The sequence below is a fragment of the Canis aureus genome, chromosome 27 (genome assembly GCF_053574225.1).
Source record: "Canis aureus isolate CA01 chromosome 27, VMU_Caureus_v.1.0, whole genome shotgun sequence".
NCBI lineage: Eukaryota > Metazoa > Chordata > Mammalia > Carnivora > Canidae > Canis > Canis aureus.
In genome coordinates this window covers 21741724-21761258 of record NC_135637.1, presented here as the reverse complement: position 1 = coordinate 21761258, position 19535 = coordinate 21741724, and the positions used below count along the sequence as shown (strand labels likewise).

The window sequence follows — 19535 nt, the reverse complement described above, 5'->3', positions numbered from 1 at the left end:
TATGTAAAAAATTTAATTTCAGGTGTACCTCAGAGGTATTACAGGTTCTGGTCCATATCACTGCAACTAAAGCAAGTCAAATGAATTTCTGATTTCCCAGTGCACATAAAAGTTATATTTACACCGTAATGTAATCTATTAAGTGCACAAGCCTTATGTCTAAAACAAATACAATTGTAAACCTTAATTAAAAAGTACTTTATTGCTGAAGAATGCTGTCAATGAATCATAATCACCGATCACAGATAAACCTTAACAAATATACTAGTTATGAAAAAGTCTGAGATATTCCAAGAATGACCAAAATGTGACAAAGAGACATGAAGTAAGCAAATGCTATTGGGAAAATGGCATCGACAGACTTGCTCCATGCAGGATTGCCAAAGATCTTCAGTTTGGAAAAAAAAAAAAAAAAAAAAAAAAAGACATGGTATGTGGGAAGGGTAGTAAATGAGGTAAGCCTGTATAGTGCCTGGAATATAGTAAATAATAAAAAAAAACTACTATCACTTATTATTAGTTCTATATATATGTTAGCATAATATATTAATTTACTCTGCCATTAAGAACTACAAATATGTGTCCCTTATGAACTTTTAGGGGCCAGACACCATACTAAGTACTGGGGGTACAAATGTTTACAGGGCAGTCCTTGAATTGGCTGAACATGGACTTGAGTCCATTAAATCCCCAACTCCAGTGCAGCGTGAGACATGCTCCACCAGGACAGGTACAGGGGGGCAAGGACACAGAAGGGAGACATTCAATCAGGTCTGTGGGGGTAATAGTCTTTGGGACGGTTTTCTGCTGAGAAAGAAGAACTCTAAACTGAGGTGTGGAGATGGCCTGTCCACAGACCTAAAGCCTGGGAGTTTCACATGCTCATTTCCCCTTGCAAATCTAATTCAACCCCGTTTGGATCTTCAGAATTGCATTACCAAAAAAAGAATACTAGAAGAAAATGCCAATGAATACCATATGATATAGAATATGGGTGTTTATTTTAAGGAGGGCCATACAGACAGGTCATTTACAGGCAGCAAAGCACAAGGGGCTGGGAAGCAGACTGCCTGGGCTGGCGTCGTAGCTCCATCCTTTTCCAGCTCTGAGGCCCTGGCCAAATGACTTCATCTCCCAACCTCATTTCCTCATCTGTAAAATGAGAATGTTACAACTCCTTCTATAAGAGCTCATGTGAGGATTAACTGAAGACAATCAAAGTAGGGGACTTGGTACTTTCCCAGCACCTGAAGGGATCAATAAATGGTACCCTAAATTAAGCAACTGCTGGGATCCACTCTATCATATCCCTGATCACAGCTTTCTTTAAAGAGGTAACTGCTACAGAGCACCTAGCCAGCTGGTTTTCCCTATCTCCCTCCCTGCAACTACACAGAAACCATGTGAGTAACCCAGCCCTGAAGCTACTGCCTGCCACCCGGTAATATTCCACTGCTGAAGCAGGTGGTAGCGGAACTCACAGGTGTCCATTTTATAATAATATGATATACAGAATACAAAATTATAATATGAACATTAAATCCAGCAGTGAAAGGCATGTCTCAGATTAGATTAAAATCAGCTACAAGTCATGTTTAAGAAATAATAAAGCAACTAAATTAAAAAATAAAAAGGTCACTAAAGGAGGAAACAAAAATATGTAACAGCCAGCTGGCTAGAACAAACCAACTTTAAGATGCAATGCATTATTAAAGGTTAATGTCACTACGTAACATTTAAACAATTCATTGGGATGCTATGGGTTCTATGAACTCTAACTCCTCTAACTACATAGATTAAAAATAATTATAGTGAAATCTGACAGAACTAGGAAGAGAAAAGGACAGAGCCATAATCTTAAGAGATGTTAACAAAGACTCTCAAGCAAACAGACAAAAATTAGCATGAATATAGAAGACTCTAGCAAGTAACAAGCTTGATCTAATGGGCCAATCCAGCCTTGGAGCCAATATTTCAAAAATTAACTTTTTTTCCAAGCACACATTAAACATTACCTTTTTAAGATGACCAATTAGGATACCACAAAGCAAATCTCACAAAATACCAAGGAATCAATATCCTGTAGCCCATGTTCAGAGTACAATGCAATTCAATTAAAAAATTAATAGAAAAATATATAAACCCCATATTACCAAGGCACCTGAAAATTTTTTTTACTTTACCAAATAATTCACACAAAAAATTATAATGGCCAATAGAAAAGGCTAAAACTGATAAACACATGATGTTTCAGAATTTGTGGGACAGAGCTACAACAGACCTCCAATGGAAAATCAGTAGCCTTACATGATTATACAAAAAGTCCAAAAATTAAGGAGCTAAGCATGTAATATGAGAAGTTAGAACATACAGAGCACACCCACAGAATGTAAAATTACAAGAAGAAACTAACAAAAAGGGGGGTGGGGGTGAATGGGTGACGGGCACTGAGGGGGGCACTTGACGGGATGAGCACTGGGTGTTATTCTGTATGTTGGCAAATTGAACACCAATAAAAAATAAATTTATTATTAAAAAAAAAAGAAACTAACAAAAATAAATAATAAGCCAAACTGACACAATACAATAGATTTAGAAAAGAGAGAAAGCGCAAATACCAGGAATTTTAAAGGGGACATAACTTATGGTGTAAACTTACATGATATGACAATACTGGGAATAACATCTGATAATAAATTTGAACATCCCAGATTGAACTGGCAATCTCCCAGGAAAAAAAGATAGCATACCAAAACTTTTTCAATAAATAAAAAACCTGGGGTACCTGGGCAGCTCAGTTGGTTAAGCATCTGCTCTCAGCTCAGGTCATGATCCCAGAATGCTGGGACTGAGCCCCGCATCAACAGGCTCCCCACTCAGCAGGGATCCTGCTTCTCCCTCTCCCCACTGCCATTCCCCCTGCTTGTGTTCTCGTGCTATCAAATAAATCTTTTTTTTTAAAAGGTAAAAGATATAAAAAATAAATAAAAAACCTGAATAGACCCATAACCATAAAAGAACCAGTAACAAAAGTCCACATATTACCCACCTCCCTATCAGTCAATCATGTTAACACCAAAAGTCACTAGGCCCAGATGGTTTTACCAGAGTTTTACCAAACACTCAAGGAAGAGATCATCTCAGATAAAACTTCCCAGAGAACAGAAAGAAGAGCACCACTGAATTCATTACATACGGAATGTACCACCCTCACACAGAGGACAATATAAGAAAGGGAAACTGAAGCCTGTATGACATAAATATTGATGCAAACCTCCCTCAACAACAACAAACTCAGCAGTGTGGGTTGTTCTCAAAAAAAAAAAAAAAAAAAAAAAAAAGCAGCAGAGTGGAAAGACAAGTTGCAGACAGAAAAACACATATGCAACATCCATACTAGACAAAGTCAACAAACAACCTACACAGAATAATGACAAATGGTACGAGCACGGAACTCACAGGGAAAGAAACTCAAACACCCTAGAGATGTAAGAAAAGCTACTGGTCTCACTGGTAATCAGGGACTACAGATTAAAATAGTGAGGTAACACTTCACAACTATTAAAACTGGCAAAAGTTTGGAAGTTGAAATACAAGTGCTGCAAAGGATGTCAGGAAAGAGGACCTCAAAAACACCAGGCATAGGAGTTTCTCCTGCTACCATACTTTTTGAGAGCGATCCAGAAAGGTCAGGTGGGGATGCCCACCCCTGAGCAATACCGCCTCTGGGTAGTCTGTGGAAGAGCAAGGCTCCCATATTTTACACAGAAAATATATTAACTGAGGCACCACAGGGAATAGTGAAAAAAGCAGAAGCAATTTAAGTGTCCTAAGTATGGAAACAAACATCACTTAAGTAGAGGTTTAACACATATAATATTATAACCTATGCGTAGATAGATACACACGTGATAAAAGTACACATCCCAACTTTGAGGAAATGGTTACCTCTGGTGAAAGAGAAGAGGAGGGAAGGGTATTTCAGCTACATCTGTTATGCTTTATTGTTTTTCAAAAAAGGGAGGTATGAAATAAACAGGGAAAAATATTAACATCTGTTTAATCTTGTGGGTAAGTACATGAGTGTTCTATTATTTTGCTTCCTATTTTTAAAAAATAATTAAAATATATAAAGTTGAGAAACGCATCAACATATGGTTATTCACACATACACACAAGACAAATGTACTGTTACTAACTTTACATTAAAAAATTTTTTACTCTAAAGGAAAAAAAGTTTTTCTATCTGAAGTGCTTTATCTCGGGAGTCTTTGCATCCTTACACTCTCCCCAGCAAACCACATCTGGCAGCTTTGATGGCAAAGTACAGTCACTTAACTCTGAACTTCTAAGGACACAAAATAATTTTTTCCAATCTGGGCTAAGAAGAGCTTTTGCTCAGATATACAGTAATTTTGAGGGCAATCTGGAAGTACTAATACAAGCTGTTCTTAATTCTACTGAGAAGCTTACTAAATGACTTTCTTTTTAAGGTGAAAATTATACAATCCTAGCTTAAAGATACTGGCCAGTAATGTTCAGTCATGTCAGACATTTGAGAGCAGGAGTTAGCCTAGCTTCCATTCTCAGCTCAGTGCTGACAAGTCCATAGCATTAATATACTAAGAAGGCTAACATTTTCATAGGAATTTATCACTTAAAGAGCAACTGCACTGCCTTCCTATCAAAAATAAGTAATAATAAAAATAGCTAACACTTGGGGTATCTGAGTGGCAGTTAAGCATCTGACTCTTGGTTTCAGCTTAGGTCACAATCTCAGGATTGTGAGATCGAGTCTCGAGTCAGGCTCCATGCTCAGCGTGGAGTGTGCTTGTTCCCCCCTCTCCCTCTGCTCCAACGCATCCCATCCCATCCCACCCGCTGCCTGCACACTCCCTCTCTCAAACAAATAAATAAAATCTTTAAAAAAAATAGCTAATACTTTCAGAGTGCTTATATTACATGCCAGGAACTGTATAAAGAGCTTTAGATCCTCATTCTAAGCTGCTTTTTGATATATCAACTTTATTTATCCCCATTTTCTAAATAAAGAAATGGAGTGAAGAAGCAGAGCTCTAAAACATCACTGATCATCCAGCCATACTAGATTTCCATAGGGAAAGAAAATTCCCACTAGGCCACGGGTTGTGAAAAAGGCACGAAAGTAATGTTAGAATTATTGGCAGCTGGTCATCAGAAACAGAGGTAATAAAAAATGATATCCTGCCAACAGCTGTTTCCTCTGGTGGTAACATCATCACAAATCCTTACACCAAATAAAACAGGGAAAGTAGCATCAAATTTCAGCAGAACAAAAAGGGAATTGACTAAATGTCTGATAGTGATAAAGGAACAAAAAAGAAGACATGGGAAAAGAACTGGCATTTTAAATGTGCGTGGACTGTTTTACATACAGGATGCTCACCACACACAATCCAGGGTCAGCTACCTTGATTTCAAGGGCTTATACCCGAGTATCTTCTTATCCATAACAAAATTAATCAAAAGAAAAGCACATCTTTTACCCAGTGGGTATACGTTATTAAAGAGGTAGAGCTGGGCAATTATAAACTGCTGAGAGCTCGACTACATGGAAACTGCAGGAAACCATACAATACTGGCCTTATATGGTAAAGATGTGGACGCAGTGTTTCTCAGAAACACTCTGCACTAGGATCTAATGAAAATGCATTTCTTGTTCATACCCATGACACATCCTCATTCATCATGCAGTGAATAAACCAAGGAATCCATGTCTAATCACTGGCTTGTGAAGGACCACTCAGAAGAGACATCCATTGCAAGTCATGGTGACAGTACAGCTCACCTGCACCTCTAAGCAGCAAATATAAGTGCATGCTGAGGTCAGAAAAAAAGAGTTACAAGAACTTTTTTTTAACTAAATGGTGATTTAAGTTCTACCTATAAGTTTTCCAATGTTTACATATAGAGTAATTTCATTTACTAAAAAAAATCAAGTTGCTGTCTCATTAAGGATGTGTCACACCTCAGCTTCATCATCTAGAATATCACTTCTTTTCTAGCATGGAATTAAAAGTTTAGCTGAGAATAGTCAGTCACCATTTAGGCTCCTTGCTTTGAATAATGTTTAAAATTTTATTGATTACTTATTAGTTCCTGCCACTTGTCACAGGAGAGCTCTTATTGTACCCCTCTAGCTAAAACTCCTAAGTGGTGGGAATTGCCAGCAAGTCCTCAAGTGGCAAAATGACCAAGGTTACCAACAGAGCTGGCTCCGTGCCTAGTAAACTTGTGAAATATTAGTGAAACAGGTCAGGGCACTGGCTTATGGACTGTGATTATCTAAAAGATCCAGTGGCCTGCCTGGGGCCCAGCAACATGAGCCCCAGGGAAAATTCAGCCTCCAAAGTGTGTGTACAGCTGGCACAGGGGAGAGGTGTGACAGCACAATTTCCATGTGGCTGGCCCGAGCTGAGGCTGATGGCTTTGACATGTTCCAGCCAGCAACCCTTATGGTGGCAGAAAACCACCTAGACACTAGCACTATCATTTACTTTGGGTTTGAGGAAAGTTCTCAAAAATTTCAAAGCAGCCACAAAACTCAACAGAGCTCCTGGAAACTGATGCCTCAATTAAACCCAGAGTTAGGCAACACTTTCCTCCAATAGGCTTTTTTGGGGAGGGGAAAGTAAAAATCAAAATTTAAATACCAGTAAATACATTATCTAGCTGTTCTCTAAGAAAGAATGTTTGTAATTTTAAATAAACCTACAAACACATTCCTCCTGAGGCATAAATAATTCAATGTAACTCTTATGACATATTTCTAATTATTAAAGATATCTTCCATCAATTTTGGTGGAAAACCATAACTTCTCCCACTTACATTTCACAGTGTATTTTATTTATTTCTCACATCTCATGTCAAAAAGGAATCCATACTTAGGGAGTGCACTCATCCTATATGCCCAGGGCAGTACCGTTGCAATCAAACAACTCTAAATATACAAGAACAGAAGCATACAGATGTCTTCTTACAGATTTGCTTCTATAAAGGAGCTCCACACTGCACTGTTTTTAAAGGAGATGATGGTATATCACAGATGAGCCTGCAGACATTTTCACCCTCTCAAACTCTCAAAATTCAACATTGGGAAGCTTCCCATAAGACTTCTGCATTATATAGAAGATCATTCAGAATGACTGTTTTTTTAATGTAACAACCACCCCTCACAGGATAACTGTGTTCAATCCACACATTAGCTTGCTCAATATTATGCTGAAGATGCTACCAAACTGAGGCTTATGGGAGCCTCTAATGGGTCCTTCAAAATGTACCATTTTGTTAAAGCCACACAGCACTTTACTCGGCAGGCTCACTCTTTTTCACAATAACCTAGGTTTCCAACAACTTAATAAACTTCCATGGTATAAAAAAGTGACATGTGTTTATTTTACTAGTCAAATAAAGTATTCCCCTTTAAGAGGCTCCAAGTATTCCACATAAGACGTCTTTCTAGCTGACAACCCAGAGTTCAGTCATGCACACCCAGACTGTTCCGGGGGGCGGCCTCTGACCACAGCCCACACCGTCCCCCTCATCTAGTCCTTTTTTTTTTAAAAAAGATTTTTATTTATTTATTCATGAGAGACACACAGAGAGAGAGAGAGAGAGAGAGAGAGAGAGAGGCAGAGACACAGGCAGAGGGAAGCAGGCTCCATGCAGGAAGCCTGACGTGGGACTCGATCCCCGGTCTCTAGGATCACACCCTGGGCTGAAGGCAGCACTAAACCTCTGAACCACCAGGGCTGCCCCCCCCCCCCCAATCTAGTCCTGCACAGCAGCGTCCCAGAGCCTTAACCAGCTTCTGACCTGCAGTCATCTTATTCAGTCGCTTCACAATCCATCATTATACCCTGTCCTTATTATCCAGACTGACTTCACCAACCTCGGATGTAAAGGCCTGAAAAGTCCCTCCCTCTCCTGACTCAAGGAACAAGAGACCAAGATTTTCCAAACTGTCCATCCTTACTTTATATAAGCTTTTATTTTAGGAAAAAATGCTGATCAAAACCACTTTATATCCCCCAAGTTCACTAACTTTGTCATTCTGTCCATACTTTAAAAGATCTTTAGTGAGGCACTGATAATGACTCCTAACTGGCCTTGGAGCAATACACTGAAAATTCTTGAACTCTCGGCAAGGAGAATGGTAAGTCAAACGTGCTCGGAAGCAAGGGAAAAGTTTTCATCCCAAGCATAGTGGCTCCATTCACACTGTGTAGAGTTCAAAGAAGTCCAAAAAGAATGCCTACCGAAGTTTTTTTCAACTTCCTTTTTCTTGTATCAGTGTTATTTATGTGGATATATGCTCTGTTGAAATCTCTTCAGGCCCCGTTGCGCCACATGAACAGCTCTGGTGTCTGCGATCATGGGCCGGGGCAAAGTGATGACAGGGATTTCTTCAGCAGCCTAGAAAGACTGAGGCACACACAACAGGACTTGTGGACAGGCCGGCCACCGAGAGTGACCGCTTCTGACCCAGGACTAATACATTCTGTGGAGGTTTTCCTTTAAAGGAACCAAAAATACCCACCTTGAGGGTAAGCGGAGGCACCCTGGAATAAAACACACAGGTTGGGTTACTCAGGACTGTAAAGTAAGCCAGCTCCTCGCCTGCCAGGGAGAGGCAGTGCAGCTCTGCACAGGGCTCACCTGCCTGTGAGCGAACAGCAACAGAGAAAATGCCAAGCAAATTACTTGGCAGCACGGGTTCTCTTTAACACCTGGGTCTAATACCATTTTAAAAGTCCATTAAGAATCTGAGGGAAGTGACTATAAAACTATGGACTTCATGATCAGAAAGCAGAACAGAGGAAGTTAACATTTCCTTGCTCAACTACACCTAAATATGCAACAGTGCGCAGAGACACACTATGTCCTAACTTAACAATTTATAAAGTGAAAACCTCATCGCTACAGACAAATAATTCCATAGACTTCTGGTGTGAGAATAAGCAAAAGCTAGGAACACAAGGTGAGGCAGAAACTAGTCAAAATAAAATTCCACTCGAAAGCAAAAGCTGAAAAGCAAAGTAACTACTGACGTTAAGTGCAAATATAGGAAATGAAAACAAATTGTTCAACTTCAAATCAGAAAGGAGAGTAATCAGTTCCCTAACCCCTTGTACTCAGCAAATGACCGTGTAGATTTCTCCCCTGAGGACCTCCTGTGAATGACAAAGAGCTCCAGAGCTACTAACCTTTTTGGTCTGAGCTTTGCACTGGTTTACACACAAGCTTCAGAAAAAAAAAAAATCTGGGACACCTGGGTGGCTCAGTGGTTGAGTGCCTGCCTTCAGCCCAGGGTGTGATCCTGGAGTCCCAGGATTGAGCCCCACATCGGGCTGCCTGCATGGAGCCTGCTTCTCCCTCTGCCTATGTCTTTGCCTCTCTCTCTCTCTCCGTGTCTCTCATGAATAAATAAAATCTTAAAAAAAAAAAAAAAAAAAGGAAAAAAATCCACCCTCCTTCAGGTTGAGATGAAAACCAGAAAAATATATAACTTTTTTTAAAAGGTAAATGCCTTGGGCTCCATGGCAGAGGCCATTCTCATCTTGCAGCAGCTATAAACAAGCAGGAAGGGGATCCCTGGGTGGCACAGCGGTTTGGCGCCTGCCTTTGGCCCAGGGCGTGATCCTGGAGATCCGGGATCGAATCCCATGTCGGGCTCCCGGTGCATGGAGCCTGCTTCTCCCTCTGCCTGTGTCTCTGCCTCTCTCTCTCTCTCTCTGTGTGTGACTATCATAAATAAAAAAAAAAAAAAAAAAAAAAAAAAAACAAGCAGGAGGATGGAAGTATAGACCCAATTCAGTAGAGTGTATCATTTACTCATGACTTAAAGCTCAGCCAGAAACCCAAGTCACTGTTCCTCTAAGAAAGCCAACACGTGCTCCATCACTCAGTCTTCCGGCTCAGCCTACCCTGGATTCAACTCAGGTCCCACCCTAACCATACAGATATTCAACTTGGCAACAGAAAATTTGCTACATATGGTTATAAAGGAGGCTTCTGGACAAATCAGGACTGCAGATATTTGCCCATCAAACCTTGGGTCTATTTCAGAGTAATCTGTGTTCGGAAAGCTTTTCTTTGATTTCCCAGACTTAGGTTATAATGTTTACATGGTGAGGGCTTCCGCTAGCAGCACTTGCCTGTGCACACTCTACACAGGCTCACACTCCAAAAAACCAGCAAAGAGTTAAACGTTCTTTGCACTTGACTCAGTGGCTTCCCTTCACCACACACTCCCAGATCCCACCATTCTCTGAGCTGAGCAGCCAATCAAAGCAAAGGAAGGAAATTATCCTGGCCAGCTGACAGCCCCAGAGTTCTGATGGCCATATATGGTAAAAACCACTGTCAGAGCCCTGTCAGCCCTACAGGCCGGCTGCTGTGGACATATCAGTAAACTGCAGCGGCAGGAGAAGTCGGCCAAGGAAACGTACAAAGGACAGGCTGCCTGCTCATCTCCAGGGGAGGAGGGTGCAGAGGGGAGGGGGGAGCCGGCATCTGCCAGGGCACACTCTGAGTCACAGCCACTCACTGTAATCAAAAATAGCCCCAGGGTACATTGTGAGGTTCGTTCTGCCAGGACTTTGTGCTTCATTGTTAACTGGGGGTGAGCAGGGTATCCCCCTTAAAAGCCCCCATGGCAGGACTGTGGAAAACAGTCCCTGGGAGAAAATGAAAGGGCCCTTCTGTGGCACTTCATGTGGTAATGAGGCCGTGCAGTGCTCGTGCTGCTGGCAGCTCGTGACATAATTTGGAAGTCATTGTTCTGCACCTGGTGCCGTCCCCCTGCATCCCTCCCACCCCTACCCCGCTGCCTTGCAGCCTTTCACGGCCCATACAATTGACAGTTCAAGGTGCTCAGCGCATCAGACAGCGTCTATTTCAGGAGGCGGTGAATGGGCATCCCGTGACACATCAGGACACTGGCAATGAATAAAATTCCCTGCCGTAACACCAAAGCGACCGTGTGCCAAACGCCCACATCTGTACAAAGGGCTACTGGCACCGCTCCCCTTGTCCAAACTGGAGCACTGCTATTTGTGGGAAAGAAAATTGCCTGTCAGCAGAGTACAGTAAGGGGAGTAAGGGGGAGATGCAGCCAATGCAAATCCAGCAGGTGCTGGCAGTGACACGGGGGCGGGGGGGGGGGGGTTGTCACAGAGAAAAGCACCATCGGGAGACTGCCATTCCTTTTGAACCAGTCCATGAAAAGAAGGCACTCATCAGCACGGTGCCTGGCGCTTTAGCAGAGCCCTCCATAATGCAAAGTGCTGCAATTTCATCACTCTGGCTGTCTCCTTGAGGCAGAGTATGGACCCAGTACCTTCCAAACCTTAAGATAATTCTCTGACAGAGCCAAAGCCCTGGCAACCTAGTGTTTTTTGTTATTAACCCTTCTAATCCCAGAGAAAGAATGCCAAGGATTAAGTATCAATGAGACCACAGTTTCTATATGTCCCTCCCCATCAAAAAAATCTTTCACACTAGGTGGGGAAAAAATGTTAATCAAAAATATACATGTACAAATCAAATAAAGACTCAGAGGCCCAGGTTCTAATGCATGAAAGACCCCACAGCCCCGAGCAATCACTCAGTCTGAGCTTCAATCCCTGCACCTGCAGAACACAGGGAGGACAGCAAGCCCACCCATGCAACAGCTAAGACCATTTATGAAGGGGACCCTCCAAGCACACTCTGACGTCATTTTGGAGTCATATTTTTATGAAGATGACATGAAAGCATTGCCTTTTCCTGAAGAAGACACAGGAAAGATGCTTTGTGGATCCAGTTACAACAATAATCCTAAAATGCAGGACAGTGCTGCTTATTTTCTCGTTCTTCTCCATAAAATGATCAAGGAAAACACTAATTTTGCACTATTTACACTGGAAGCAACAGGACTAAAAGGACAAAAGAAAAGGTGTTTCTACCAAAAAGCTATTTTCACCCCCTCTTAATCCTTCCAAACATCCCATTTGACCAGTTTCACCAAACACTCATCTCCACACTCAAAGATCCTAGTATCTGAGGGGGAATGTAGCTCCCACCTCATTCTCCATTCTCCTGAGAACAGAGCACCTCTTCAAACTCATCAGTTTAGCAAATTGGCTGGGCTCCTCTTCTGTTTCATCCCTAGCTCCTACATATAGGAGAAACCTGAATTCCAATAGAACCTTCTCTGTGATATCTTCCTTGACTTATGAGCCTCAGTTGGAACACATCTTTCATCAGTGTGTCAAAAGAACTTTATGTACACACATAGCTCCCTATCAGAGAGATCAAGGTCAACTGTTACCAAAGCTTTTTAAGAGCAAAAACCCAACACAGGTCCTGGCACAGAGCAGGTACTCAAATGTCTAAGGAAGGAGTATGTGAATGAATAAATATGACTTCTTTTAAAGTACTGTTTTAGACTTCACTAAAGTTTAAAGAACAATTAGCTCTTTATACATGCCCTGATAGCACTACTGATAATACTTTTTAAAAAATAACCTTTACATGTAATAAATTCATTATAAAACATTTTGAGAAAAGCACAGTAATCATAAAGTAGAAAATAAAAATCACCTTCAGAAAAAAAAAAAATCACCTTCAGTCCCACCATCAATGTTAACATGCCACACTTCTTCCCAAACCATTAACATAATTTGAAGTTACACATAAGACAGTGACTATGACCTTATAATACATTTTTTAGGTTATATGACTGTATCATAGAACATAGGTTAAACAAATCTTGCCATATAACTTTCTCTTGTAACTGTACAGAATCCCTCAATTATCCATTTTAGATTTTTTTTTTAAGATTTTATTTATTTATTCATGAGAGAGAGAGAGAGAGAGAGAGAGAGAGAGAGGCAGAAACACAGGCAGAGGGGGAAGCAGGCTCCATGCAGGGAGCCTGATGTGGGACTCGATCCCGGGACTCCAGGATCACACTCTGGGCCAAAGGCAGGTGCTAAACCGCTAAGCCACTCAAGGATCCCCCATTTTAGATTTATTTAACATTGTTATATACCTATATATATTTATATATCTGTATAGATATTTTAAGATATATATGGAAAGGGCACCTAAAACTACCAGAGGCCTTTTAGATCACTGTAAGTAACTAATTTATTTATGCATTGTGTGACCTAACAGTATGAGTCAAGTGCTACATTCTGAGAATACATGAATCAGTTCTCAAGTACTGCTTAATAATTACCCTAAAACTTAGCTGCTTAAACTAATCATTTATTATCTCATAGTTTGAGAGTCAGGAGTTCAAAAGTACCTTATCTGGGTGGTTCTAGCTCAGGGTTCTCACGAATCATGTGTCAGCCAGGGCTGCAAGATGCACTTTCAAGACAGCTCCATCACAGGGTTGGTTGGTTGACACGGACTACAGCAGGAGGTCCTGTGGACCTCTCCACAAAACTGCTTGAGTGTCCTCAAAACATGGTGCTTCCCAAAGAGACAACATGGACTACAGCGGGAAGTTCTATAGACCTCTCCACAGAACTGCTCGAGTGTCCTCAAAACATGGTACTTCCCAAAGAGACAAAGTGGCAGCCAACATGCTTTCATGACCTACTCTCAGAAGTCACACTCCAGGGACACCTGGGTGGCTCAGTGGTTAAGCATCTGCCTTCCGGCCCAGGGTGTGATCGTGGAGTCCCGGGATCAAGTCCCACATTGGGCTCCCTGCGTGGAGCCTACTTCTCCCTCTGCCTGTGTCTCTGCTTCTCTCTATCATGAATAAATAAATAAAATCTTAAAAAAAAAAAAAAAAGCTGTCACACTCCATCAATTCCACCATATCCCAGTGGTTACATCGTTCAGGACTATTAAATGTGGAAGGGACCCAAACTACAGCATGAATACAAGGAGGTGGGGATCCCTGGAGGTCTACCACAGTGGAGTAAGGCCAGATTTTGGAGAACCTTTATCAAGAGCTACCATACAAGCAGCCATCTGGTTTTGCATCCTCCAACCAAGTCAATGTCTAGAGATCAATATAATTATAATCATCCTCCCCTTATCTGTTAAGTGGCTAAGAACACAATTAAATTGCAATGTGATGACACATTTTGTGGTACCATGAGCATGCACAAGTAGCTAAGGGAACCCAAAAGATGATTTTCACTGACTCAGTGAATCAGAGGTAACATCTGAGTTGGATACTGAACAGTAAGAACAGGTACTTAGAATACTGACTGAAATGAATCAAGATTTCTTCTTCAATAAACATGACAGAAAAAACTATAAAAGTGGCTCTTATCCACCCAGTTCTATGAGAAAATTAAGTCCTAACATTCTAAGGCAGCAAATCTATGTAATGAATTAATTTCTCTCCTATGCATCCAGAAGGCATAGCATGTACCATCCTTGAGAGAACTAAGAAAATATTTACTGAAATGATTTTCTGTAGGATTGAATTCTTTCAGAAAACCCTAGTTGACAAAGACTACAGGATCAATTGAAAAGAGGGCAGACTGGGTGGCTCAGCACTTTGGTGCCGCCTTCAGCTCAGGGCCTGGTCCTGGAGACCCGGGATCAAGTCCCATGTCAGGCTCCCTGCATGGAGCCTGCTTCTCCCTCTCTGCCTGTGTCTCTGCCTCTCTCTCTCTTTCTCTCTTTCTCTCTGTGTTTCTCATGAATAAATAAATAAAATCTTAAAAAAAAGAAAGAAAAAATAGTTCACAGACATAAAGCCATGTCAGAAATATTCCCACGAACAGTTCCTAAACAAATGGGGGAAACATAACTGTGTACAAGAAGGTACTGTACAACTATACCACAGAAGCTAGAAGAAGAGGAGATAGTGACCCAAAAGAGTAAACAGAGGCCTGGCCACACCCAGCCCACACTGGCCCAGAGCAGAGCTGTCTCACAGGCCATTACTGGGAGGATGAAATCAGCCATCACTCCAATAACCCGAAGTAAAAATAGCCCAGGGAGGAAGGGAGAAAGTAATGAGGGAAGACAGGAGCCCTCCAATGTGCATCCTCCACCCAAGTAAATGTTAAGAGATCTAGAGCACAAAATTCAAATTCCTCTCACTCTGTTTTAAGTTGGGATTTACAGGTTCACTGTGACCTGAAGCTTTAGTGTGTATGTGCATGCACATACATGAACCTTCCCATAAACAGTGGTGTGTATGAACCACCAGGGTTCACGACAGCGATGGGAATGCCTCATCCCACATCACCAGTGCAGCTGCTCCACAGAGGGGAGGCTTCTTCGTGCCCACATGGTACACTGACCACAGGGAGCTAAAATCTGTATGCTCTCCATATGCAGCAGGTTGTGAAATTGTGGGGGGAAAAATCCCTACAGCCAAAACCACAAAGCCAACTTCTGTTCTGCAAGACTGCTATTATTCATCCTCTGAAAGACCAAATAATAAGAAAATGTATTAAGCCACACCTTGAAAGTCATGACAGCATGGCATGCCACAGCTTGATGGGAGCATTACAAAAGAGATCCTGAACCACGTGTGCTAATCTAAATCACCCCACCTCAGAGCTGAGTACTTTCTGTAGTCCTCTAGCAGTGACCTCCTACAATCCCACCTTCCCTAATAAAACCTTAATGAAAACCTCACAAATCATACACTTAAAATAAATATACATTCATTCCTAAGATTGCTTCTTGCTATGTATGTGTTTTAACTTATTTGTCCCTACTACTCTCCTTTTTAAGTCTATAGAGATCACAATTTTCCCCAGAATCTAACCACAGCCTCATGAAGTAGCAATAATGAGCCCAATTTACTGCTTACGCTAAGGAGCTTTGAAGAGAAATTCACAGAAGGCCATGTTTGCAAATAGAAACCTTTAACGAAGAGTCACAACGTATCTTAAGATCAATACATGCATATTCAAAATTAACATGTACAGAGAGCTCCAAAAGCATCACCAAAACTCACCTGCCCATTTGTATCCAGAAAAAAAGGGGGCAGGGGAGACATTAATAGAAGTCTCTGAGAGGTTATTAAAAACCATGGCCATCTCCTACAGTTCATGTTTAGAGGAATCCCAGACTGCTATCAACACATACTGGAGCCCAGTATACACCTAGAGTATCATTTCCTGCAATCTTAATTTCAAGCATCACTTCATATTATATGTAGGAACTTGGTTTTTCTTTGCTTTAAACCAAAGCAGCACCTCATTATAAAACTATTTCAAAGTTGTCAAGAGACTAAAGATATAGGAAGGATATCCATGTCCCACTAGGCTCCCCAGTTCCCAGACCCATGTTCTTCTATGCCACACTGACCCTAAGGGCAAAAATATAGACACTTTTAATACACAAAAATCCCACACAGTACATGTGAACCCATCACTTATAAAACTCATTAACACTAAGTACTTCTAATGGTTGGGCTTAGTTTATGCCAATGTCACCTCCTCCAAAATAAATTAATATTTTAAATATTAACATTAAATATTAATATTTTTAAAATATCTTATTGATTGATGAGAGACACACAGAGGCAGAGACACAGGCAGAAGTCTCCCTCAGAGAGGACTCTTGCGGGGAGTCCATTGCAGAACTTGATCCCAGGATCACACCTTGAGCCGAAGGCAGATGACCAACCACCAAGCCACCCAGGCGTCCCCAAAATAAATTAATATTTAAGGAGCAAAGCCTCATGGACCATATTATAGTCTGGGAAAAAAGACCCTAGAACCTCCTCCAAAAACTACCGCTTCTTCCCAACATGGCAATTTTTAGAGCAACTTCTTATACCTTAATTCCTATACAACTGGCAAAAGAACAAAATACTAACACAAGTGAAAACCAAATCTTAAGATCCAGGTGGCTCAGGAACTACATACAGGTCTCCCTTAAATGACATAAATGAAACTCAAAGCTTCTGTGGTTTTTAAAAACCAAAATGGATTCACAGAGCCTTCTGTGGATGTGGAACTTGAAGAGAACTATCTGAACTCAGAGGTAGATTAGCCATTCAAAAGTTTATTTGGGGCTTTACTGGCTTTGAAGCAAAATAAATAAATTAGTAAGTCATTCTTAAATGTATCCCTCAGTCTATAGAATAAAAACTCAAACTCCCAAAACACATCATGGTGCTCCAGTGCCTGATCTCAGTTGACAAGCTGAGGTGTCCTCTCAGATGGCCACCGTAAAACCCACCACATGCAATTGACATTAAATTCAAACTCCCACTGTAGAATCAGGTAAGCAGTTACAATACTGTAATGTATTATTGTCCCTGCATTTTCTCCACAGAAATAAAAGTATCCGAGTAGGTGGGCGCCTGAGGGGCTCAGTTGGTTAAACATCTGCCTTTGGCTCAGGTCATGATCTCGGGGTCCTGGGATCAAGACCCACATGAGGCTCCTTGCTTGGTGGGGAGTTTGCCTCTCACTCTCCCTCTGCCTGCCACTTCTCCTGCTTGTGCTCTCTCTCTCTCTCTCTTAAATTAATAAAATCTTAAAAGAAAAGTATCCAAGTAGAAAATTAAATTTCGACTTCATGAAAAGATTCTCCTTTAAAATATAACCAACAACTCTGCCAGTAAAAAGGTATGTGGGAACACTTATCAAATTTGTTCCCCAAAGGCATCCATCTACTATTTCTGTAGTAAGATGGTCCTATTGTATAATATCACATCAATCTGGCCACTGAAGTAAAAATCAGATGTTAAAATAAGTCAGTCATGAGCATCCGAGAGGAAGTAAAATATAGGGGAACTGGGAGTTTTCCCAAGGGAAAAAAGTCAAAATATAATGGGAAACAACATTTTGACAGAAACTCACTTTACTGTAACCACTTTCAGAATCACACGGTCCATTATGACAAGATGTACCCCTAATATACATGGCTCAGACACATGGAGACCCAATGTTCTCAGCAGAGTGGAAACAGCTGTAATGTGACCCAACACCTGCATCCTCACCAGTACTGAGCCCTTATCATTAGAGCTCAGGACCTACCAAACTTATTTTTCCTCCTAGAAGCCAACTAGAAAATGATTCTTTCCAGGCTCACTCTTTCTCTTTTCATACCCTCTGTCCCACCCTCCACTTATCTACCATCCTGGGATTTCCTGTTAAAGCAAATTCTAAGCTTTGTCTACAATATTCAAGAACAGTCAGAAATTCACAGATCTATGTTCTCCCCCATATTGGAGAGAGCTCTCTGGAAGAATAAAGTCAGGAGACTGGGAAGACCAGTAAGGTTGAAGATCACATATAACAATTTTCAGTAAAGATCCTTTATTTCTACCACTTATTTGCATTGCTTAGATTCTATGCTGAAATTTAGTCTAGTCCATACTTGAAACCTGCATTGTTTGGGGACATCTTCTTAAGGTCTCATTCCACTTACCATTCAAAAAACCAATAAGTCTCAGTCTTTATGACTTCACAGGAGAAGGAGAAGAAGAGAAGAGGAAGAAGATTAACTTAAAAATCTCTGCTCAGGTGCCTGGATGGCTCAGTCAGTTGAATGTCCAACTTTTGATTTTGGCTCAGGTTATGATCTCAGGGTCATGAGATCAACCCCTCGTGAAGGGCTCTGAGCTAGGCGTGGAGTCTACTTGAGACTCTTTTTTCCCCTCCCTCTCCCCTAACCCCCTCACAAGTGCACGTGCTCTCTAATAAAATCTTTTTAAAAAAAAAATCCTGTTTACTTTAACAATTGCACTTTTGGGAAAAACTTTTGTGAAAAGTGGATGATTACTAAGCAATCATAAAATGCCTGTGCCTGCCCATGCTCATAGATAGCATCGCTATAATAATCTCTTCATCCAGGGAAGGCACACCCAGAACAGAGTTCACCATTTTATTTAATGATTCGGTTAGAGAAAAACTGATGTGATTAGTGAAGCATGTGGAACTAAACCTCAGTAACATCAGTCTAATGGTCTCCATAATCACACAATTCTTAGTAAACTGTCAATTCCCAAAGTCAATCTATTATAAAATAAATCAAGATTACCAAGAGAATAGTAAGTCAGTTTACTTACCTTGTGCAAAGGGAGCACAAGAAACGCTCCTCCCCCACTTGCTTCTATGATTATGGCAACAAATCTGGGATTGACAGCGCAAAAGGAACTATCCCAAGTCACTCGAGAAACCCGGATGTCATCATAACACTGGTCATTTTTCACTGCTTGTCCAAATACATGCCGAAACTTGCTCTGTCGTACCACTCGCCTCATTGTGTCTGTGGAAGAGCAAAAAGTAGTACATTAATCCAAGGGGGAAAAAAATCAGAATGATACGGCATTCTGTCTACTCTCCTAAAAAGTAGCCAAATGGCAAATCCAAATTTCCTTTAGCAGCACATACCCAGAGAAGACTGCAAAATGCGTCAGGGAAAGAATTACAAAGAAATGAAAAATTCCTAATTCAAGATCCAGAAACTGCTCATCAGTTTTAATTTCAGGAGAAAGATCAAGGCAAAGAATGAAAGAAAATTAGCCTTTCAGGGTTGGGTGGGGGAGCTGAAAGACAATTCA

At 41.1% G+C, this 19535-nt stretch overlaps 1 protein-coding gene across 3 annotated transcripts in view; it reads right to left on the bottom strand.

Moving 5' to 3' along the window:
* CORO1C (coronin 1C) overlaps nucleotides 1–19535 on the bottom strand; it is a 76661-nt gene that overhangs the window by 28939 nt on the left and 28187 nt on the right. For all 3 annotated transcript variants that reach the window (XM_077876049.1, XM_077876052.1, XM_077876051.1), the window contains exon 2: nucleotides 19041–19240. In XM_077876049.1, coding sequence (XP_077732175.1) covers nucleotides 19041–19235 — 195 coding nt within the window. In that variant the 5' untranslated portion in view covers nucleotides 19236–19240. The remainder of the gene's footprint in view (nucleotides 1–19040; nucleotides 19241–19535) is intronic.